The sequence below is a fragment of the Choloepus didactylus genome, chromosome 17 (assembly GCF_015220235.1).
Source record: "Choloepus didactylus isolate mChoDid1 chromosome 17, mChoDid1.pri, whole genome shotgun sequence".
NCBI lineage: Eukaryota > Metazoa > Chordata > Mammalia > Pilosa > Megalonychidae > Choloepus > Choloepus didactylus.
Genome location: NC_051323.1, coordinates 38,530,650 through 38,554,831, shown reverse-complemented (window position 1 = coordinate 38,554,831; position 24,182 = coordinate 38,530,650). Strand labels below are relative to the sequence as shown.

General features: G+C 36.4%; 1 protein-coding gene and 1 non-coding gene across 5 annotated transcripts in view; one reads left to right on the top strand and one right to left on the bottom strand.

The window, feature by feature from the left end:
- Positions 1–10,713: 10,713 nt before the first annotated feature.
- Positions 10,714–24,182, bottom strand: part of LOC119512926 (probable G-protein coupled receptor 75) — a 237,164-nt gene continuing 223,695 nt past the window's right edge. For all 4 annotated transcript variants that reach the window (XM_037807746.1, XM_037807749.1, XM_037807747.1 and 1 more), the window contains one exon: positions 10,714–11,709. In XM_037807746.1, coding sequence (XP_037663674.1) covers positions 11,504–11,709 — 206 coding nt within the window. In that variant the 3' untranslated portion in view covers positions 10,714–11,503. The remainder of the gene's footprint in view (positions 11,710–24,182) is intronic.
- Positions 19,332–19,438, top strand: LOC119512999. The gene has a single exon (XR_005212509.1). It is a non-coding gene; the product is annotated as a U6 spliceosomal RNA (small nuclear RNA).

Below are 24,182 nucleotides of genomic sequence, written 5' to 3'. Positions count from 1 at the left end.
CTTCCTTTCCAAAGAATGCCTTTTATTTCTTCATCTTGCTCAAGTGTTGTGGCAAGAACTTCCAATGCAATATTGAATGACAGTGCTGTCAGTGGGCATCCTTCTTTTATTCCTGATCTTAGAGGGAAATCTTTTAGTCTTTCACCATTAAGTATGATGTTAGTTGTGGGTTTTTCGTATATGTCCTTTATCATGTTGAAGAAGTTTCCTTCTATTCTAAGTATTTTTATCAAGAAGTGGTGCTGGATTTTGTCAAATGCCTTTTCTGCATCAACTGAGATGATCATGTGGTTTTATCCCTTCATTCTGTTAATGTAGTGTATTGTATTAATTGATTTTCTCATGTTGAACCACATTTGTGTACCTGGGATAAATCCCACTTGATCATGGTGTATAATTCTTTTAATTTGCTGTTGGATTTGGTTTGCTAGGAATTTGTAGATTTTTGTATCTATATTCATAAGAGATATTGCTGTGTAATATTCTTTTCTTGTAGTATCTTTATCTGGCTTTGGTATTAGAATGATGCTGGCTTTGTAGAATAAATTACTAACTATAGCCTCTTCTTCAATATTTTGGAAGAGTTCAAACAGTTTCACTTTTTGTAATTTTTTACTTTCTCCTCCTCAGCCTGACTCATTTTAATTGTGTTGTCTTCAAATTCATTGTTTCTTTCTTCTGCCAGCTCCAATCTGCTGTTGGGACCCTCCTGGGAAGTTTTCATTTTAGTTACTGTGGCCTTCAGCTCCAACAGTTCTGCTTGATTCCTTTTTAAAATATCCATCTGTTGAGATTCTCATATTGTTCATTCATTATTTTCCTGATCTTCTTTAGTTATTTCCCTTCAACTCCTTGAGCATATCAAAGATCATTTTTTAAAAGTGTTTGACCAGTATGGCCACAGTCTGGTTTTTCTTCATTGAAGTTTTCTGTATTTTTATCCTCTTCTTTTGGATGGGTCATCATTTCCAGTTTCTTTATCTTGTAATTTTTTGTTGTACGCTGTATATTTTAATCTATTAAAATGTTAACTCTGGAATTTATTCACTGATATATCTGTTTCTTGAGTTTGTAACCAGTTGGTGATGTGACAGAGATTTTCTTGAGGGTCAGGAGCTAACAAATTGAAGCAGATCTAAACACACACACAAAAACACCTTTCACCATCTTTGTAAATTATCTTGGCTGGTGCTCTCCATCACAGTTCAGCCATCCTACAAGGAAGATCAGCCTAAGGCAAAAGCAAAGTGCAAGATCCTCCCTGTCTTTTCTGGGCCTGTGTCTTTTCCCAGGCTTGTGCTTGCTAGTCAGTCACCTTAGGAGTTCTCCTGTTACAGGAGTTTGAATGCCCCCTCTACTTCCCAGGAAACAAATCTTCTGCTGATTCTTCCACTACAGGACTTAAAGCAGGTAAGCCTTTGCCCCAGGCCATCTACCTCAATTGTTTGTTATACTGCATTTGTGAGTCAAGATGCTTTTGCCTAGAGGGCAAATTCTGGGATGGGGGGCACACCAGAGAGGAGCTTCCAAGTCAGTCTTTCCTAGCCAGAACAAGGCCAGAGACCCACAAAGGGAGCACCAGGAAGCTCCAAACTCCCCTGAAGTGGGATGTGGGTGGCCAGGAAGGGTGACATGAGCTTCTTCCACAGCTTCCAAAGGCTGTGCTTTCTTGATTCGGCCCCCTTCCCAGCCAATGCAGCCCTTCGCAGCTCTGAGGAAGCACAAATCTTCTTTCATTCTTCTCCTCCACCTTTCTTCAGGGCATGTTGGAACAACGGCCACCCTCAGAACTGGACCCTCAGTGATCCAAAGTAGCTAATGCAAAGCAGTGATTAATAATTAATAATTGACTGCTCCACCCCTGATCTTGGGGAAATGGATTCTTTTGTCCTTCTCTGGTAACAGGAAGTTACACCAGGGGCTGGATCCCACTGCTGCCTCCTGTGACAGTGGGGGCTGGGCAATGGAACCATAAGGAGAGAGCAACTGACTGGTATATACCATAATTTACCAGCCTCTTGCTCTTGCCTGGATGCTGTACAGTGCACTACTGGACTCTGGAGTTTTGAAATAGTTGATTCAGATACTTCCTGACTGTTTAATAGTTGTTCTGGTTGAGGGACTGATTCCTGGAGCTTCCCACTCTGCCATCTTCCCACAATTCCTTCTCTCTTGATTTTATCTTTAGATTATGAATTTGATCACTCAAATGGGAAATTTTCTAAAAATATACAACTTATCAAAGATATTCCAGTAGAGACAGAGTTTAAACAAATCAATTACCAATGAAGAAATGAAGGAAGAGTTCCCATGCAAAAGACTGCCAGGCCCTAATGGCTTCACAGGGAAATTCTACCAAACTTTTAAAGATGGGATAATTCCACTGTTACGTAAAAAATTTCAGGACACAAAAAAATAAACAAAGCTTCCAAACTAATTTTATAAGCTAAAATAGTGATATGAAAACCAAACACTGTACACATACAAGACCTATAGGCCAATTTCACTTACGAATATAAAATATCTTAAACAAAATTAGCAATGACAATCCAACAGCAAATTTTAAAAATTATACATCACAACCAATGAGGTTTATTCTAGGAATAAAGAGTGTTTCAACATTAGAGAAACTTGTCATTTAATTCATCATATTAATAGGGCTAGAGAAAAACTTTATAGAAGCAACATTTAATAAAATCGGAGTCATTCATGTTAAAAACACTGAAGAGAATAGAGTTTGAACAATTCTTTCTTACCCCGAAAAAAAAAAAAAAAAAGGTGTTCTCAAGTCAGATATAAGATGAGAAAACCTACTATTTCCAGTACTGCTTAACATTTGTTTTGATGGTATTAGCTGATACAATGAGGACAAAGCAATTGAAGTTTCAGAATTGAAAAGGAAGATGGAAAGTCACCTCTATTTGCAGATGATATGATTATGTATTTGGGAAAAAAAACTGAATATCAATGGGAAAAATAATTACAAGCAAGATGAAGACCATAAGGGTTTGTACCATATATTGTCTAAAATAATTAAAAATATATAATTTTTAAGTGTCAAAACCAAAATTGAGTACACATTACTAATTAATTCATCTATTTATGAAAATATTCTGATTTGGAATTGGTAACTTTGGCACATATTATTTGATCCAATAATCCATAACAACCTTAGACCTGTTATACCTTCATAATTGTTCAACTCAAATCATAGTCATATGTAGTCACCAGATGGACTTTCTTCTTCACCTATTCCAACATGTTGGAAGAGCATAAATTAGCACCTTATAATGACTCATGATATACTTTTATCATCACATAGAAAAGCAGTGAAGAGAAGGTTATGCTAACCATTTGATGGTAAAAGAGACATAAACAGATGCTATTCACAGGTCTCAGTGCACCAATGGCAATTACCACCTGTTCTGTTTCATGTATTAGTGCTATGCGTGGAAAAGAAGCCAAGAGACAGAAAAATCATGCAGACACTAATCCTGAATGCAACAACCGTATTTTAAATTCCTTCATTAAAAATACATACCATATATAGTTACAACAGAGTAATGCAAAAAATAAGCAATTGCATGACAACCCTGGGCTGAGACCAGATGATAGAGCAGGTTCACAATGGTCTCACCTTTATTCTCCTCATTCCTTTACAAATAGGAGAGGGGTTTTTTTTTATGCAGATGTTATTAGGAAAAAAAGTCAAACCAGAGATGCCTCACCAATTCTCATTCATACCAAGTCAGAATTTGTATAACTCCTGGCTTGAGCTTGGCTAAGGTATCACGAAGAAAAGGCTTGATCAGGTACAAAACTGTAAAGATGACTTGATTTTTAACTACACATAGTCAAAAAAAAAAAAAAAAAGTCCTAGAACGTGTATACAGGTTTTAAAAACCTTGAAAGAAAATATTCCGATACATATGTTAATATTACTATTCCTCTCTCTTTTCTTTTTTCTGTTTTAAAAACTTTTTTTCTTGAATATCATGTATTTCTTTAATTTTTTCTTTAATTGAAATTTTTTTTAAAATTTTTCTTTAATTGAAAAAATTAAACATTTAAAAAATGTACTATTATTGATATTGCTATATTAAAATTTTTAAAAGATTTTTACTAGCATCTGGACGGATTAATAGATGTCTTTATTTAAAATTTAAATATGTTTTTATTCACTAAAGCAACTGGAGAAGATATTTACTTAAAACCTGCACCCAGGTTATTTCAAAGTATGTGTTTCCATAAAAATATAATTCAGACTGGCCTCCTCTCAGCATGAATTACTTAAATGCAAATAGAAGCTATACATTTTTCTACCAATATGTCATAGAAATACTAAGTATAATCAGTTTCTTTTTCATTAAAACCACAGGTTTTAATTGATTCGAAAAAATAAAGTTTGCTTACTATGATGTCTTGTGCTTTAATAATCATTGTCATTTAATAACAGTAATAAACAGACTCAGCCTCAAAGAAAAAAACAATGAAAGAGAAAGTAAAACAAGAAACCTCACCAATCACACAAGGAGATATTAAATTTTCTTCAAATGATTGTTAAAAAAAAGGTAAATCAAAGAAAAACATCGTGTTTTTAATATGAAGTTTATATATAGTTTTTTATATAAAGTTTATAAAACTACCATGCTATCATGAGTCTCTAAACCCTCAAATCTGGGTCATAATTGCCTGAAGCCATAAACACTGCCTTCTCCTACAGGGAACGTATAGGCAGTGAGTAATTTTGCTGCTTATTTCCCCCAAATTGTTAGATCTAAACACTTGATCACAGTAAAATGGCCACTTTACTAGCAAGTAGGGCCACCAGAAGGCTGCATATCAAGACACTTGCTATTTGGCAAAAGGAGGAGGTTATTAAAAGATACAATGCCCATGGTTACCACTAATACATCAAATGGTAAAGAGAAAGATATTCTATGACAGGCATAATCAGCAGGAAATTAAGCATACTTAAAGGAAGGGTGAATTCTTCACAAAAGTTATTAAAAGTGCTTGCATAGCTACAGCCAAAAGAAAGCAGGTGTAGCAATATTAATCTCAGATAAAATAGACTTCAAATGCAGGGATGTTTTGAGAGACAAAGAAGGCCACTACATACTAATAAAAGGGGCAATTCAGCAAGAAGAAATAACAATCGTAAATGTCTATGCACCCAATCAAGGTGCCACAAAATACATGAGAGAAACATTGGCAAAACTAAAGGAAGCAATTGATGTTTCCACAATAATTGTGGGAGACTTCAACACATCACTCTCTCCTATAGATAGATCAACCAGACAGAAGACCAATAAGGAAATTGAAAACCTAAACAATCTGATAAATGAATTAGATTTAACAGACATCTACAGGACATTACATCCCAAATCACCAGGATACACATACTTTTCTAGTGCTCACGGAACTTTCTCCAGAATAGATCATATGCTGGGACATAAAACAAGCCTCAATAAATTTAAAAAGATTGAAATTATTCAAAGCACATTCTCTGACCACAATGGAATACAATTAGAAGTCAATAACCATCAGAGACTTAGAAAATTCACAAATACCTGGAGGTTAAACAACACACTCCTAAACAATCAGTGGGTTAAAGAAGAAATAGCAAGAGAAATTGCTAAATATATAGAGACGAATGAAAATGAGAACACAACATACCAAAACCTATGGGATGCAGCAAAAGCAGTGCTAAGGGGGAAATTTATAGCACTAAACGCATATATTAAAAAGGAAGAAAGAGCCAAAATCAAAGAACTAATGGATCAACTGAAGAAGCTAGAAAATGAACAGCAAACCAATCCTAAACCAAGTAGAAGAAAAGAAATAACAAGGATTAAAGCAGAAATAAATGACATAGAGAACAAAAAAACAATAGAAAGGATAAATATCACCAAAAGTTGGTTCTTTGAGAAGATCAACAAGATTGACAAGCCCCTAGCTAGACTGACAAAATCAAAAAGAGAGAAGACCCATATAAACAAAATAATGAATGAAAAAGGTGACATAACTGCAGATCCAGAAGAAATTAAAAAAATTATAAGAGGATATTATGAACAACTGTATGGCAACAAACTGGATAATGTAGAAGAAATGGACAATTTCCTGGAAACATATGAACAACCTAGACTGACCAGAGAAGAAATAGAAGACCTCAACCAACCCATCACAAGCAAAGAGATCCAATCAGTCATCAAAAATCTTCCCACAAATAAATGCCCAGGGCCAGATGGCTTCACAGGGGAATTCTACCAAACTTTCCAGAAAGATCTGACACCAATCTTACTCAAACTCTTTCAAAACATTGAAAAAAATGGAACACTACCTAACTCATTTTATGAAGCTAACATCAATCTAATACCAAAACCAGGCAAAGATGCTACAAAAAAGGAAAACTACCGGCCAATCTCCCTAATGAATATAGATGCAAAAATCCTCAACAAAATACTTGCAAATCGAATCCAAAGACACATTAAAAAAATCATACACCATGACCAAGTGGGGTTCATTCCAGGCATGCAAGGATGGTTCAACATCAGAAAAACAATCAATGTATTACAACACATTAAAAACTCGAAAGGGAAAAATCAATTGATCATCTCAATAGATGCTGAAAAAGCATTTGACAAAATCCAACATCCGTTTTTGATAAAAACACTTCAAAAGGTAGGAATTGAAGGAAACTTCCTCAACATGATAAAGAGCATATATGAAAAACCCACAGCCAGCATAGTACTCAATGGTGAGAGACTGAAAGCCTTCCCTCTAAGATCAGGAACAAGACAAGGATGCCCGCTGTCACCACTGTTATTCAACATTGTGCTGGAAGTGCTAGCCAGGGCAATCCGGCAAGACAAAGAAATAAAAGGCATCCAAATTGGAAAAGAAGAAGTAAAACTGTCATTGTTTGCAGATGATATGATCTTATATCTAGAAAACCCTGAGAAATCAACGATACACCTACTAGAGCTAATAAACAAATTTAGCAAAGTAGCGGGATACAAGATTAATGCACATAAGTCAGTAATGTTTCTATATGCTAGAAATGAACAAACTGAAGAGACACTCAAGAAAAAGATACCATTTTCAATAGCAACTAAAAAAATCAAGTACCTAGGAATCAACTTAACCAAAGATGTAAAAGACCTATACAAAGAAAACTACATAACTCTACTAAAAGAAATAGAAGGGGACCTTAAAAGATGGAAAAATATTCCATGTTCATGGATAGGAAGGCTAAATGTCATTAAGATGTCAATTCTACCCAAACTCATCTACAGATTCAATGCAATCCCAATCAAAATTCCAACAACCTACTTTGCAGACTTGGAAAAGCTAGTTATCAAATTTATTTGGAAAGGGAAGATGCCTCGAATTGCTAAAGACACTCTAAAAAAGAAAAACGAAGTGGGAGGACTTACACTCCCTGACTTTGAAGCTTATTATAAAGCCACAGTTGCCAAGACAGCATGGTACTGGCACAAAGATAGACATATAGATCAATGGAATCGAATTGAGAATTCAGAGATAGACCCTCAGATCTATGGCCGACTGATCTTTGATAAGGCCCCCAAAGTCACCGAACTGAGCCATAATGGTCTTTTCAACAAATGGGGCTGGGAGAGTTGGATATCCATATCCAAAAGAATGAAAGAGGACCCCTACCTCACCCCGTACACAAAAATTAACTCAAAATGGACCAAAGATCTCAATATAAAAGAAAGTACCATAAAACTCCTAGAAGATAATGTAGGAAAACATCTTCAAGACCTTGTATTAGGAGGCCACTTCCTAGACTTTACACCCAAAGCACAAGCAACAAAAGAGAAAATAGATAAATGGGAACTCCTCAAGCTTAGAAGTTTCTGCACCTCAAAGGAATTTCTCAAAAAGGTAAAGAGGCAGCCAACTCAATGGGAAAAAATTTTTGGAAACCATGTATCTGACAAAAGACTGATATCTTGCATATACAAAGAAATCCTACAACTCAATGACAATAGTACAGACAGCCCAATTATAAAATGGGCAAAAGATATGAAAAGACAGTTCTCTGAAGAGGAAATACAAATGACCAAGAAACACATGAAAAAACGTTCAGCTTCACTAGCTATTAGAGAGATGCAAATTAAGACCACAATGAGATACCATCTAACACCGGTTAGAATGGCTGCCATTAAACAAACAGGAAACTACAAATGCTGGAGGGGATGTGGAGAAATTGGAACTCTTATTCATTGTTGGTGGGACTGTATAATGGTTCAGCCACTCTGGAAGTCAGTCTGGCAGTTCCTTAGAAAACTAGATATAGAGCTACCATTCGATCCAGCGATTGCACTCCTCGGTATATACCCGGAAGATCGGAAAGCAGTGACACGAACAGATATCTGCACGCCAATGTTCATAGCAGCATTATTCACAATTGCCAAGAGATGGAAACAACCCAAATGTCCTTCAACAGATGAGTGGATAAATAAAATGTGGTATATACACACGATGGAATACTACGCGGCAGTAAGAAGGAACGATCTGGTGAAACATATGACAACATGGATGAACCTTGAAGACATAATGCTGAGCGAAATAAGCCAGGCACAAAAAGAGAAATATTATATGCTACCACTAATGTGAACTTTGAAAAATGTAAAACAAATGGTTTATAATGTAGAATGTAGGGGAACTAGCAGTAGAGAGCAATTAAGGAAGGGGGAACAATAATCCAGGAAGAACAGATAAGCTATTTAACGTTCTGGGGATGCCCAGAAATGACTATGGTCTGTTAATTTCTGATGGTTGTAGTAGGAACAAGTTCACTGAAATGTTGCTATATTATGTAACTTTCTTGGGGTAAAGTAGGAACATGTTGGAAGTTAAGCAGTTATCTTAGAGACTAGTTTTTCTTGAGTTTTTAAGGACTCAGCTCCTTCCCTGGGCTCTGGTGAGGCCGTGGGGCCGCCCCTGCAGGTCTACATTGGAGTGGGGGCACTGGATACTTCCCTGCTTCCGGAGGACAGTTCCTGACTGCCCTGCTGTGAAAGGCACAACTCACATGCAGTACAGCTTGGGAAGCACATGGGCTCCGACGACACCTGCGTGGGAAGTGTCCCCGACAGCTGCAGTCTCAAATCTGTTTCAAATGTCCAACTTCTTAGTGGCCTTGGGCACTTCAGCGGGCGCAGTTCCGGCAGCAAATAGGCTGCCCATGGCCGTGGCTCTTTTTGGCATGACTTATATTCCTTTCTTGTCATCTCTGAAGCGAGCACCCTAGAGTGGCTGTTTTCCAGTTTTTTATTAGGTTGTCTCTCTTGTTCTTCTTTCTTTATTTATATATAAACATATATTCTGGATACAAGTCCTTTGTCAGCTTTGTATATTACACATATTTTCTCCCAGTCCATGGCTTGAATGTTCACTTTCTTAAAGATGTCTTTTAATCAACAGAAGTTATTAATTTTAATGAAAGCTAGCTTACCAATCTTAAAAAAAAAAAAAAAAAAAAAAAAAGTGCTTGCATAATTTGGGCTGATATATACCACCATTTGAGAACTACTGCATGCAGTGTCCTCATTAGGATCACTGGGATTTTAAACTGAGAGTATAAAGCATCGTGGTGCCTGTAGGGCAGTGCTTAAGGTTCACAGAAACTGAATGTATCATTTTGATCAGAAGCCGTAAGTGTAACTTGCCTACTTCTACATACTTTTGGATTAGATTTCTTACAAGTCCTTGTTGTAAGTCATAAAAATCATGAACACTTCATTATAAGAGAGTCAGCTAAAGAAAGATATATTTTACGTAATAAGGTAAAATACATCAATCAATTTTAAATATGAAGGGCTTTTAAATGTTTAGGAAATCCTGATTTTTCAGATTTTTAAGAAAAAGAGCTCAACAGAGAGTTCTTCATATTGCGTTTATTGTGTATCTGAACATGAACAAGACACAGTAAAGAGTCACTCTTGAATTTAAACATTCTATCTACATTTGGTGTAGAGTTAAAAATCAGAGACTTAGGTTTGGAAAAATAAGCGTTACAACAACATTAGATAAATATATATACACACTACATGGTAGGTACATTTAACTCAGATTTTTTTTAATTTTAATTACCAGAATTTCTACCTGGTTTTGTGTATGCAATCTTACTTCTGCCCCTACATCCATACTCCAACTACATCACTACCAACAGGCAGCAACCGTAGCTCTAGTCTGAGCTAAGAGTTCAAAGATCTCAACAATGCCCTCATCATTTGATCACCCTTCCTCATTGCTTTTATCAAACAGCAAATATCTATCAGAGATGGACCTGGCTGACCCAGTCTCATCTACTTTAAGCCATAGGACCCCAAGCGGACAGAAGGCTGCCTCTTTCAGATCCCACGTCTTGTCTCTCGTGACAGTAATGCTTTCAAAACCTTTCTTTGAAGGCTGATCCTGCAGCCTCTCACCACAGCTTACCCAATCCAGTGTTTAGTTCTTCCTGACTCCAGGTTCAGATTGGGCAACCGTAAAACAAATGAGGCAGTGCCTCTTTAACCCAGAATTTTGAGTTCTATATTTCATGAAGTGTTTGATAATCCATCTAGATAATAAAAGGAAAAACACTATAATATTAATAGAACTGGCTATCATTGCTTCCTAAGATCAAAGTTGCCCTCTGTTTCTGGGGCTGAATGGAGATTGAATCTTCAATTGGACAAAGTAACTTAGGAATGCACACTTTTTTTTTTTTTTTTCTTTAAAAAAAAGAAAAGACTGTCCCTCACAGTCTCCTGACTGGTCTTCTAAATATGGCAAAATTCTCATTTATGTCAATACTGACCTAATTTTTTCAGCTCCACATGTCTTGGAATTAAAATCTGTTCCTGCCTTTGCAGACTAGAAATGAAGTCTTCTTTCGCAGAGTATAATGGAACTGAAGAAAAAAAAACAAACAGCAAAATAATTAGTTTTCCATGTTCTTTAAAAAAAATTTTTTCCCTGAGTTTACATATAAGCCAATGAACATCAATTCCTTCCTAAAAGTAAATGAATTAAGAGATAAGAATGGAATATGACAAGATAGGAAAACTTGTTCTTTTATAAACATGAGAGATTCAACCCCAAATAATCAAATAATTAATACTAATAAGAGGTTCAGCCCCCACAGTTGTATACAATTCCAGAGAAATTTTGTGCATTCCATTCTGAGCACCAAGCACCAGTTAAACACAGAATTACAGGTGGAAACATGCCATGTTTAGCACTAGAAGCAGCATTACCATTCATTAACATAATAAACAGAGTATGGTCAAGTAAATGAATATTATAACATAAAACATGTTGGCGATAAAACTGCAATAAAGTAACATAAGTGAGGTTTATAATATATTTTACTGGGAAGCCCAGTTTGTAAACATTCATATTAAACTACATTTTTTGCAACTATAAAATTATCAAGAATTTGTACTCCATGGTTCTTTTCTTTTGTGGTAAGAAATGAGTTGTGTTAAGAAGCTTCACTGATTTTTCCTTCTTGAATAACTGCCAGTTCTGGAATCTCATTCATTCTCAGAACCTCTGCATAAAGCAAATAGTCATGCAGGCTGCTGGGAAGTGGCAACAGACGGATAAAACTGTCAGATCGTAGGTGTTCTGGTTTTAGACTGGAACGAATTTTCAAACGACAGAGGTGGGTCAAGGATGGAACAGAGGCTGGAGAAACAAACAAAAGAAGACGAAATTTTTTTAAGCAAAGAGATGTACAGAACACTAAAGTAAATGCCTTTTAAAAATCTCTGTGTAATAAAAAGGATGCGATTTACTTTAAAAGAAGATTATATGTGAGCCAGAATGACCACAACAGATTTTACTCATTCTTTTTTACAGCCTTTATCTGGCTCCTTTTCTTCTAGTTGTCAACCAAACACTCAGAGCCAGTACCCAGAGTCACATGAAACTAAATGTTCAAATTCTAAAGATATGACAATACCAACTGGTACTTAAGAGAAATGATCCACTAATTTCAGAAATGATAGCTCACAGAAACAAATGCTACAACCCTTTTACTGTTTCATTCCAAATGGTCTTGGAACCTACTACATCAAGTCAATGCATTTATAGCTTGGCAAGATTTTCTTCTTTTCATCCTAGCACCATAAGTCAAAATTCTTTAATTGGTCAAGTGGAAGGGAACAAGTATTGAGTATCTACTATGCTATATGCACATGCGCTTCACGCGTCTTTTTATCTTCACATTAACCCTACATAGTATATATCATCATGCTATTACAGAGAAAATGGAGGTTTAAAAAGAGGTTTAAATAACTTCCCAAAATTCACATAGCTAGTGTGTGAAAGGACTCAAACTCAGGTCTATCTGACTCCAAACTGTGTGTGTGTGTGTGTGTGTGTGAGTATATGCATGTGTGTGTACGTACATGCGTGTGTATGTGTGTTTACTAAATCCACTACAGCCAAAAGTTAATTATCAATTAAAGGATAATTCACATGCATATAATCAATTAGTAATTAATATAATTAGTAGCTTCATTTTCCAAGATAATGAAGGAACCTGTGAAATATAACAATGATTAACAGACTAGGATCAGAATTTCAGAAACTCCTCAAACCTTAATGTTCCAAATAAAAAGAGCAGTTACTTGGTTTTGAACATAAAACCTGAGACTAAGAAAATGTGGGCATTTTCTTAAACCATATCAGTCAGACTCCCTATTGTAAATAATAAGATTGTATCATCTACAGTTTTTGAAGTGTTTTCATATCCGTGTCTTATTTAAATTTTACCCTTTTCTGTAAGATTGAAGGAAGAATCATCATTCTCACTTCTAAGATGGAAAAACACAGGTAAAGGGAGAAGTGGAGGGCTTAGCAGGAATACACAGGGAGATCATATCTAAACTACACACTCCACAGTTTTCCAAAGGTGTGAGTGTGTTGACTGTATTCAACTATCAAATATAAAAAAAACCCTCTCATCCAGTGAGATAAGGACCAATAATTAGTCAGTTAAATGAAAGTTACTTTAGGGTACATACTTTATTACAAAATACGTACTTTACACATTGTAATTTCAAATGCATTCATGAACCACATCCATAAAGCATCATCTACGATATGCAGTTTGACCTTTTAATTACAGTATAAATTCAAAGACACTTGCAAAGAAAACTGAGAGCAAAATCCTTCCACATTTTTACAGTTTTTTCCATATCTTTCAGTTGTCTCATCACATCAATTGTTTTTCAGTGCTCATCAGGTCATTTTTAAAGCATTCAACTTAGTTTTAATAGAAATAATGATTCTCTTTTCATATCCATATTTCATTGGCTTATGCAATCAGCAATTTTTAATTACAATAATATGCACAAACATAACAGAAGTTGTGTAAATACACATAACTGATTCTTGGGAAGCATACAACTCACCTAGTAGGGACAAAAGTATCTTGGATACTAGAGAGCAGCCTACCAGCTGCAAATACTGAGCATGCCATGGGCACAGTCAGATGGGACTGACAGAGGGAATTACGAGACTGGTTAATCCAGTATGTGAGTTAAAGTGAGGCTGGTTAAGAGAATTACTACTACATTCCTTCAGAGTTTAGTATGTTTCTTGTTAAGCCTGTTCTCTTCACCCTGCACATTCTTGTTAAAGTGGATACTTATTACACACTCAGAAGGAATATAAAGGATGGCTGTGTAAACCAGAGCGCTGTTGCTCACTCAGAATGAAGGGATTGTTAATGCTTCTCCAGCTTCTTTGATTTGTTATATTACTTAGTCTGCATATTTACACGGAGGAGAGTTCCTCTGGCTGTCCCAAGGTCTCCTGCAAAGCTCAAAAGCCTTTCCAGGTCGGTCATCTGACTACACCCCTACAGCCAGCTAAATAAACCATTTGTTTGTCGGGGCTAAAATGTATGTGGGAACTGAATCATTTGTGATCGAGCCAAACTGGACCAGTACACATTTGTTACAGGAGATTTAAGTGATCTGCCCACTTTGACACTGTCCATCAACAGTGATACAATATCCAACTGATCTGACTCCAAGTCTAAGGATCTTTAAACTGTGATAAGCCCAAAATAATTCTCTAATATCTTCTAAACCACTGAAACTATCGCAAATTTCAGAAAGTCTTTCCATTTTCTAAAAAAAGGAGGGTATAGTTAGTTCAATTATTGGTTCCAATTTTTTAAAATTCAATTTTATTGAGATATATTCACAAACCATACAATCACCCACAGTGTACAGTTGTTTACAGGACCATTGTATAGTAGTTCATTCATCATGACAATCAATTTTTGAACATTTTCATTACCACACACACACAAAAAGAATAAGAATAAAAATTAAAATTAAAAAGAATACCCAAAACATCCCATATTCCCTGTACCGATTTGGATGTATTATGTCCCCCAAAACGTCATGTTCTTTGATGTAACTTTGTATGAACTGACATACTAATGTTGATTAGGTTGGAACCTTTTGACTGAGTGTTTCCATGGAGATGTGAATCAATTAACTGTGGGTGAGACCTTTCATTGGATAATTTCCATGGAGGTGTTACCCTACCCATTCAGGGTGGGTCTTAATTAAATCACCGAAGCCATATAAAAGAGCTGACAAACAGAAGGAACTTAGTGCTGTAGCTGGGGGACACATTTGAGGACAGCCATTGAAAGGAGACTTCTGCTGACACTTTGCTCCAGAGAAGCTAAGAGAGGACAAAACACCCGAAGAGTAACATTTTGAAGAATGCACAGGAGCTGAGAGAGGAGCTGGGACACAACCCGGGATCAGCAGATGCCATCCACGTGCCTTCCCAGCTAACAGACATCTTCTGGACACCACTGACCATCCTTCAGTGGTGGTACCCTATTGCTGATGCCATAGCTTGGACACTTTTATGGCCTTAAGACTGTAACTTTGTAACCAATTAAATCCCCTTTATAAAATCCAATCCATTTCCAGTATTTTGCATAATGACAGCATTAGCAAACCGGAACACTCCCCATTCCTCCCCATTATTCATTTCTTTTTTGTCCTCCTATTTCTACTCATCTGTCCTTACACTGGATAAATGGAGTGGTAGCTACAAAGTTTTCACAATTACAAGGTCACATGGTATAAGCTATATAATTATACAATGGTCTTCAAGAATCAAGGCTACTGGGTTACAGTTCAACAGTTACAGGTATTTCCTTCTAGCTATTTCAATACACTAAAAACTAAAAAGGAATATCTATTTAATGCATAAAGATAACCTCTAGAATGACCTCTCAACTCTACTTGAAATCTCTCAGCCACTGAAACTTTATTTTGTTTCATTTCTCTTCCCCCTTTTGGTCCAAGAAGGCTTTCTCAATCCCACAATGCCAGGACCAAGCTCATTCCTGTGAATCATGTCCCATGTTGCCAGGGAGATTTATACCCCTGGGAGTCATGTCCCAATAGTGGGGAGGGCAGTGAGTGTACCTGCAGAGTCAGCTTAGAAGACAGGCCACATCTGAGCAACAAAAGAAGTTCTCTAGAGGTGACTCTTAGGTACAACTATGAATAGGCTTAGCCTCTCTTTCACAGCAACAAGCTTCATAAGGGCAAGCCCCAAGATTGAGGGCTTGGCCATCCAAACTGATAGTCCCCAATGCTTGTGAGAATATTAGTAATTCCCCAGGTAGGGAAGTTTAATATTTCCACATTTCCCCCCAGTCCCTCAAGGAAGCTTTGCAAATATATTTATTCTCTGCCCAAATTACTCTAGGATGTATCAGGGCTTCATACTATATTGGTTCCAATTTTAATTGCACCATTTTGGTTTTCCTACTGGAAGCATAATAGATCACTGACTTAATGAAATCAGAGCTAAGAACTGTGTTCATTTGAACTGAGGGAGTCTTTAATCTGTAGATTATTAACATGGACAATAATATTTCCATCAATGCCATTAAACATGCCAGTGGATAGTAAGGGAATTTTATAACCATATATGCAATATTTCTAAGGATACAAAATTCCTATGAAAGTTTTAATGACACACAGCATTTCCAGCTGTGTTGCCACTAGGCTGAGAGAAGATCAACGAATGCCTTCAATTTATAATATGAAAATTTCCCGAGAAGCTATATGTAAAACATAATGTCATGGAAAATGTTAACACCAGATATTAATTTTTAAATAAGTCTCTCTCTCTCTTCTTGGATTATGGAAATGATCTTAGCCTACAAAATCATGTCTGAGAGTCATGTCATCAACATGTGATATAAGACATCCCCTGGAAAAGTCTTCCCTCAGAATCAAATAATAAAAGGACATATCCCATTTGCTTGGAACTCCGGAGGATTATAGAGACTGGAGAAGGACTCCACAAAAGCTGAATAGAAGAAAAAGAGAAATAATCTCAAAGGACAGGTAGATTTTCTTCCCAGAGCCGCCAGTCTGGACCCCTCCCCCTTCCTTAGTCCCATGCAGCTTGGGAGTCATGTAGAGGCAGCATAACCCAGGTCCTTACTGTCCCAGATACTGACTATAGAGCCACTCACAGAAGTGTGTTAGATGCTCACACACATCCAGACACAGGGACCCAGGTCTGGAGTGGCCCAGGGTGGAGCACAAGCAGCTGAGGAGTACCAAATACAAAAGGACCCAGGAGGAAAACAAAAGAGAGAGAAACTGCAGCAGACCTATTGGCAAGACGTGTGCTCACTCAATCCAGTCACTATTCATTGGACCACCTAAAAACAAAACAGACATTTCGGGATAGACTCACTCTTCTGGACTGACCCCATCTGAGTCCCTGGGGCAGATACCCTAACAGAGAAAAAACCAGAGGCAGAAAAGCATCATCAAAAAAAAAAAAAAAAAAAAAAGTGGGGTAGTGGGTGTACTAAACTCACGCAACATGTGAGCATAAATAAGAATTCAAAAATTTAAAAAGAAACACAACATAAATTATAGGGGTGAAAGACACAATAATAGAGGTCAAAAATTCACTAGAGGCATAAAAAAGCAGATTTGAAAAGGCAGAAGAAAGAACCAGAGAACTAGAAGGCAGGACAACAGAAATCATACAGAAGGAAGAACAGGTAGAGAAAAGAATAGAAAAAATTGAGCAGTATCTCAGGGATTTGTGTGACTGCATAAATCATACAAACTTACATGTCATGGGTGCCCCAGAAGGAGAAGAGAAGGGAAAAGGGGCAGAAAGAATATTTAAGGAAATAATGGCTGAAAACCTCCCAACTCTTATGAAAAACATAAATACATGTGTTCAAGAAGCTCAACATACTACAAGCAGACTAAACCCTGATAGAGCTACTCTGAGACACAATACTAATCAAAATGTCAAGTGGCAAAAATAAAGAAAGAATTCTGAAAGCGGCAAGAGACAAGCAATTCACCACATACAAGGAGAGGCTAGAAGGCAATGGTATAATCTAAGGTACTGAAAGAGAAAATCTGCCAGCCAAAAATTCTTTATCCAGCAAAACTCTCCTTCAAAGGAGGATAGTTTAAAATACTCACAGATAAAAAGAAACAGAGTTCATCAACTAAAGACCTATCCTACAAGAAATACTAAAGGGAGTTCTGCAGGTTGAAAGGAAAAGACAGGAGATAGTAGCTTAGAATAGTGTGAAGAAAAATGAAGAACTTCAGTAAAGGAAACTAAATATAAAACCAATAGTACTGTATCTTCAATATACAATGCTACTCTTTAATTCCTATAAGTTACAATTCAATTGAACAAGCAAAAGGCATATTTCCTCCTAATGGACATGCAAAATATAAAAAGGTAATGTGAGACCAAAAAAAAAAAAAGAGGGGAAACTGAGGGATACGGGAGCAGAAAATGTGTATGATATTGAAGCTAAATTGGTATCTTTTCAAATTACTAGCCTATAGATGTAGATTCTCTACAAACTCCAGAGTAACCACAAAGAAAGTATTTTTAAAATATACAGAAAGAGAAATAAGAAAAGGATCAGTCAGATACATCACAAAAGAGCAACTAAACAGAAAAGGAGGTTGCAATAAAGGAAAAGAGAGAGAGAAAAAAGATATGACAAATAAAAATTTAAAAAAATGGCCAAAGTAAGTACTGCTTTTACAGTAATAACACTTAATGTTAATGGATTGAATTCTGCCCCCCACAAAAAAGATACAAATTGGCAGAACAGGCAAAAAAGCATTATCCAACTATACACTGTTTAAAAGAGACTCACCTTAGACTCAAAGACATAAATACCTAAAAAGTGAAAGGATGGAAAAAGATATTCCATGCAAATACTAACCAAAAAAGAGCTGAGGTAGCTACAACTAATATCAAACAAAATAGACTTTATGTCAAAAGCTGTTACAAGAGACACAGAAGAACACTATATTTAATAAAAGGGCCAATCCACCAGAAAAAAATAGCAATCATAAATATTTATACATCTAACTACAGTGCCTCAAAATACCTGAGGCAAACATTTTCAAAGCTGAAGAGAGAAACAGACACCTTAACAATAACAGAGACTTCAATACACCACTCTCAAAAATAGATAGACCATCTAGACCAAAGATTAATAAGGAAACAGAGAACTTGAGTAACGTGGTAAATAAATAACTTGAATAACAACCATATACAGAACATTACACCCCAAAACAGCAGGATATACATTCTTCTCAAGTAAACACAGATCGTACTCCAGGACAGACCACATGTTGGATCATAAAGCAAGTCTCAATAAATTTAAAAAGACTGAACTTACACAGAGCATCTTTTCTGACCATTATGGAATGAAGCTGAAAATGAATAACCAGAAAAGAACTGGAAAATCCACAAATACATGGAATATAATAACATACTCTTAAACAATCAGTGGGTCAAAGAAGAACTTACAAGGGAAATCAGTAAATATCTTGAGACAAATGAAAACATGGACAGAACATATCAAAACATACGGATGCAGTGAAGCAGTGCTGAGAGGGAAATTAATAGCCCTAAAAGCATATATTAAAAAAGAAGAGCTAAAATCAAAGATCTAATTGCACACCTGGACGAACTATAAAAAAACAGCAAACTAAACACAGAGTAAGCAGAAGGAAAGAAATAGATCAGAGCAGAAATAAATGAAATAAGAATTAAAAAAAACAATAGAGAGCATTAATGACACCAAAAGTCAGATGCACAAAAGGCTCAATGAAATAGGCAAACTATTTGTTAGACTAACAAAGAAAAAAAGAGAGATGTAAATAAATAAAATCAGAAATGAGAGGGGGACATTACTACTAATCCCATAGAAATAAAAACAATCATAAGAGGATACTATCATGCTCACTTTGGCAGCACATATACTAAAATTGGAACAATAAAGAGAAGACCAGCATGGCCCCTGCACAAGGATGACATGCAAATTTGTGAAGCTTTCCCTATTTTTCACTCTGAAAAGGGGGAGTCATCTGGCAAAAATGTTACTTTGCCTGCTGTGTTCAAGGCTCCCATTAGACCGGATAATGTGATCTTCATTCACACCAACTCACACAAAAACAAGAGAGAGCCCTATGCTGTCAATGAGTTAGCAGGTCATCAAATCAGTGCTGAGTCCTAGGACACTGGCAGAGTTATAGTTCGAATTCCCAGAGTTTGAGGCGGTGAACTCACCAATCTGGCCAAGGTGCTTTTGGAAATATGTGTTGTGGAGGCTGAATGTCTGTACCAACCAAAACATGGCATTGATGGCACCATGGAGTCGATGGCACCATGGAGTAAACACAACACAGAAGCAATATGCCATCTATTCTGCCCTGGCTGCCTCAGCCTTACCAGACTGGTCACGTCTAAAGGTCATCATATTGAGGAAGTTAAGGAACTTCCTTTGGTGGTCGAAGATAAAGGTGAAGGCTACAAGAAGACTAGTTATGGGAGTTGACAATAAAGTCAAAACTAGAACCTTCATTACCTCTCTTCTTTATAAGCTTGGAAATATTTTGGTGTTCCATCAATTTCTCATTCTCCCTGAATGCCCCACCCCCCTTCTAGGGAGATGCTCTTCACTCCCTGGAAGCCACCTTAAGTAGCAAACCCAGCTAGTGTTTACCCTGTGTCTGCCCCAAGGCCCCTACTAGATCAAGGCCTCTCAGCATCCCAAAGGAGATCTTTAAGCAAATAAACCATCTGCATGGGATGAGGCATCCTGGGGCAAGACTGTGGAACAGACCTTCTGCATTCAAGTTCTCAGTCCTAAATATTAAAAAGACGCATTTGGTATCCTTCTTCACCCTGACTCTCAATACCTACTTGCTTTTAAATAGCAAGGACTTGATAAAATTCCTGCCCAACTCAGTCAGTGCTGCCCCAAAGGTTTTGAAATAGTCCCCGTATCTTTAAAAAATGTCTTTCTTACTTTCAGCTGCCTCAAAGCATAGTCTGGCAATATGTTAATTTTGTGAACTAACATTCCTAGCATGAAAGTGAATCCTGTTTGTAGTCATTGCTGACTACAAGCCCTGAATGGATACAGAAAGCTATAAAAAGTTTGTGAAAGTGAATTTTGCTTATTGTAATCAATGCTGACTAAAACTAGATAAGCTTGTCTCGGGGGGATAGTTTTGTCCTAAAATAAAATGACTAAACAAGATCTGAATGAATATAGTTTCTCTCTGTTAAAGTAATGTAAATTGGTCTGTTCTTAATGAAGGGTCATAAAAACTTTTTAAAACCATCTGAGTACTGTGTCTAAAAAATAAAAATTTTATATCATATCAAAATAATATCCTTGTTGATGTTTATGTTGACCTTCTCATCCTTTATTTCAAAAGACAAGTCTTCTCACTCTTAAAGTAAAACTCTTACAAAGGATTTGTTCTTTCATCGTGTAAAAGTGAGGTGCTAAAATAATTTAATATATTACATAGAGAGTGTTTAGGAAGTATTAAAATAATTAAAAGAAATTTTCTATCCTTCTGTTAAGCTATAAAGTGGACAATGTTCTCATTGTATATCCTGATACTGATCTGCATGATGTTAGATGTGTATTCTTAAAAAAATTACAAATCATAAAAAGCAACCAAATTTCAACCAGATACTGCAAACTGCCACTGCATGCCAAGCCCCAACCAACAGTATTCCTAAAAACACTGGAGAATACCCTGAGCTCTATCTTGCTCCTGCTTCTCTGTTCAGACCATGTATACAATTTCTCACTCAGTTTTTTCCAGATTAGAAGCCTTGCACAACAAACTTCTCCTCACCAGAGTCTACGCCTGTTCCCCACGCTCAATGAGCCCACCCTCAATAACGTAGTCAGAGATTTCTATGCTCCCACAAGCAGGGCCTATGACTGACCCACTGACAGGCTGAAGCAGCTACGGAAGATGGACCATTGGCCTAAATTCCCTTAAGATTAAGGGGCTAGAAATCTCTGAGGGGAAATGAGGTAGGGTTAAAATTAGGGCAGTTGCTGGCTGATGAACAAAGGATGACTTCCAAGGAGCAGTCAGGCCTCAAGGAGAACGATATCTCTTAGAAGAACAGCAATATATAGCACCTGGGGGTCAAATGACCCTCACGTGAGTGAGTCATCTGCGGAGAAGGGTGGAGCCAATGGACCCCACCTGAGTTAGTCATCCACAATCAAGCATCCACAGATGAGGGAAAAGGGGAGAGTAGCAAAATAGCTAGCAAAAATTACAAAAGGAACAAAAATCTATAAAAGTAGATTGCTCTCTTGAAGACGACTGCAAAAAAAATGTAGCTTATGAGGGGTGACAATGGGATTGGGAAAGCCATAAGGACCACACTCCCCTTTGTCTAGTTTATGGATGGATGAGAAGAAAAATGGGGGAAGGAAAAAAACAAACAAACAAACAAGGGCACCCAGTGTTCTTTTTTACTTTAATTGCTCTTTTTCACTTTAATTGCTCTTTTTCACTTTAATTATTATTCTTGTTATTTTTGTTTGTGTGGTAATGAAGGTGTCAGGGATTGATTTTGGTGATGAATGCACAACTATGTAATGGTACTGTGAACAATCGAATGTACGATTTGTTTTGTATGACTGCATGGTATGTGAATATATCTCAATAAAATGAATCAAAAAAAAATAGATTGCTCTATTGCCTCACCTTTCTTTTCTTGTGAGAGTACCCACATGTCCTCTCACATGCATTTTTAATAAATTTTCTACCTGCTTTCACAAAAAAAAAAAAAAAAAAAAAAAAACCCCGAAAAAACCTGGCCACACTAGCTTACCAGAGAGACCTTGCAGCTCAAACTCCAGGGAAAGTATAAGGAAAATGTTCAAAAATAGATTGGGGTGATGAATGCACAACTATATGATGATACTGCAAACAGCTGATTGTACACCATGGATGACTGTATGGTATGTGAAAATATCTCAATAAAACTGAATTAAAAAAAAAAATCCAGGGAAAGGAGGGAAGAGTACACAACTAACATGCAGAAAATGAATGGCCTGAAAATTGAAGAGAAAAAGGGAGGTGAGTACACCAAGAGACCCTTGAACTATAGAAAGGAAGAGAATAAAATCCCATTTGAAACTCAGGCAAGTAAGTAGATAGGTAGATTCTTTCCTCCCACTTACCAAAATTCCAGCATCATAATGGCTCCTACTATTTGCAGAGAAGAAAACACTGAAGAATACCCTAAAAGACCAATATAACTAGGAGGAAGAACACAAACTTTCCCTAAATAGTTTGTAGTAAGGACAAGCTAAAAAGAACCAGGAAACAGGCAGAAGGAACAGCAGATTTGTAGGAAACTGAGAAGTTCAATTCTCAATATGTCAAAATGTGGGAAACCAAGTGGAAAAAAGTGTCCAAAAGGTAGCTGGATATAAGACTCTGGAACCAAGAAAAGAGTTTCTGGCTAAAGAAATAGACCAGAAAAGCACAGGCTAGATTAATACCTCTGAGAAAGGCCTTTTCAATCTTCAGCCAAAAGAGAATCCTCTTAAGAGGTGATGATTATTACCCTACACAAAGCTCTACCTCATGCGTAATTAAACAAGAAACCCTTGATGGATTTAGTCTTTTGCAGGGTAATGTACTTATTCACAATTTTTGCCTTCATCTGGACAAACCTGCCATATGTTAAGGTCTTCAGAGTAAACTGCATATCTTTACTGATTGATATACTGCAATAACTTTCCCATTTGGCATGTTTCCTCTTTTGACTCTTTGTTCCCAAATCCATTGTCCTACATTCTATCTGTTCTGAATAGATATTTGTTCTCTACTCCTGCAGATACATAATTAGTAAAGAACATATGCAGTTCTCAACATTAAGAATTACATACAAGTGAGTTTTCTAACATTATCATTAAAGAAATTCCATACTAGAAGGCTCAGAGATTCCAGATTATTTTTTCTCCCACAGAAACCTCGTTAACAGTTTGAATACACCTCAGTTCAAGAGTATATTTTCCTGAATGTCTGTTTTTGATTAAGAAAATTTACTTAAATGTAATTTTCCAAGAAATTAGAAGACGCATTCTTACATATGCATAAGTTGGCTTGTTAAAAACCTATTCAAAATGTTTTATGAAGAGTTATGTTTCATGTAAAAATAGCAGCAAAGAAACAATTTTCCTAACTCAAGACACATAATCTGGTTAACAAAATATAGTCAAAGTAAAACAAATTTGAATAAGTAAATAGGAATACTTGACATACATTGCAATTAGTTTAAACTGGTTTCCTCGTGCAAAATTTTCCCCCACTGTGTTCTTCAATTTTTTAACTAGCTTAAAAACTTTTTAATCATTGAGTTTAAGTTGCGAATTTGTTTGACAAGTCATTTAAAATATCAATCACCACACTTAATTTTCACCTAGTTCACCTCCATTGTTGTATCATGCCAACACAATGGCACACATTCGGTAAGGCTAGACATAAAGGATGGTAATACTTCTTTTTAGAGATGAATAAAATATTGCAGAGGGAGCACTAATCCATACACACTCCAAACACTGAAGAGGAAAATTAAGTTTAGCATTTTTTCTGACCACAAGGTAAATAATCACTTAGCAGATTTTAAGGTCCCACTTCACTTTACATAATCCTTATTTAAAATAAAAGGATATCATTAAATAAAAATATCAGTAAACAATGACTTTTCTTCATTTCCTCCTTAAGCTAAACTTATAAAATCAGATATGATTC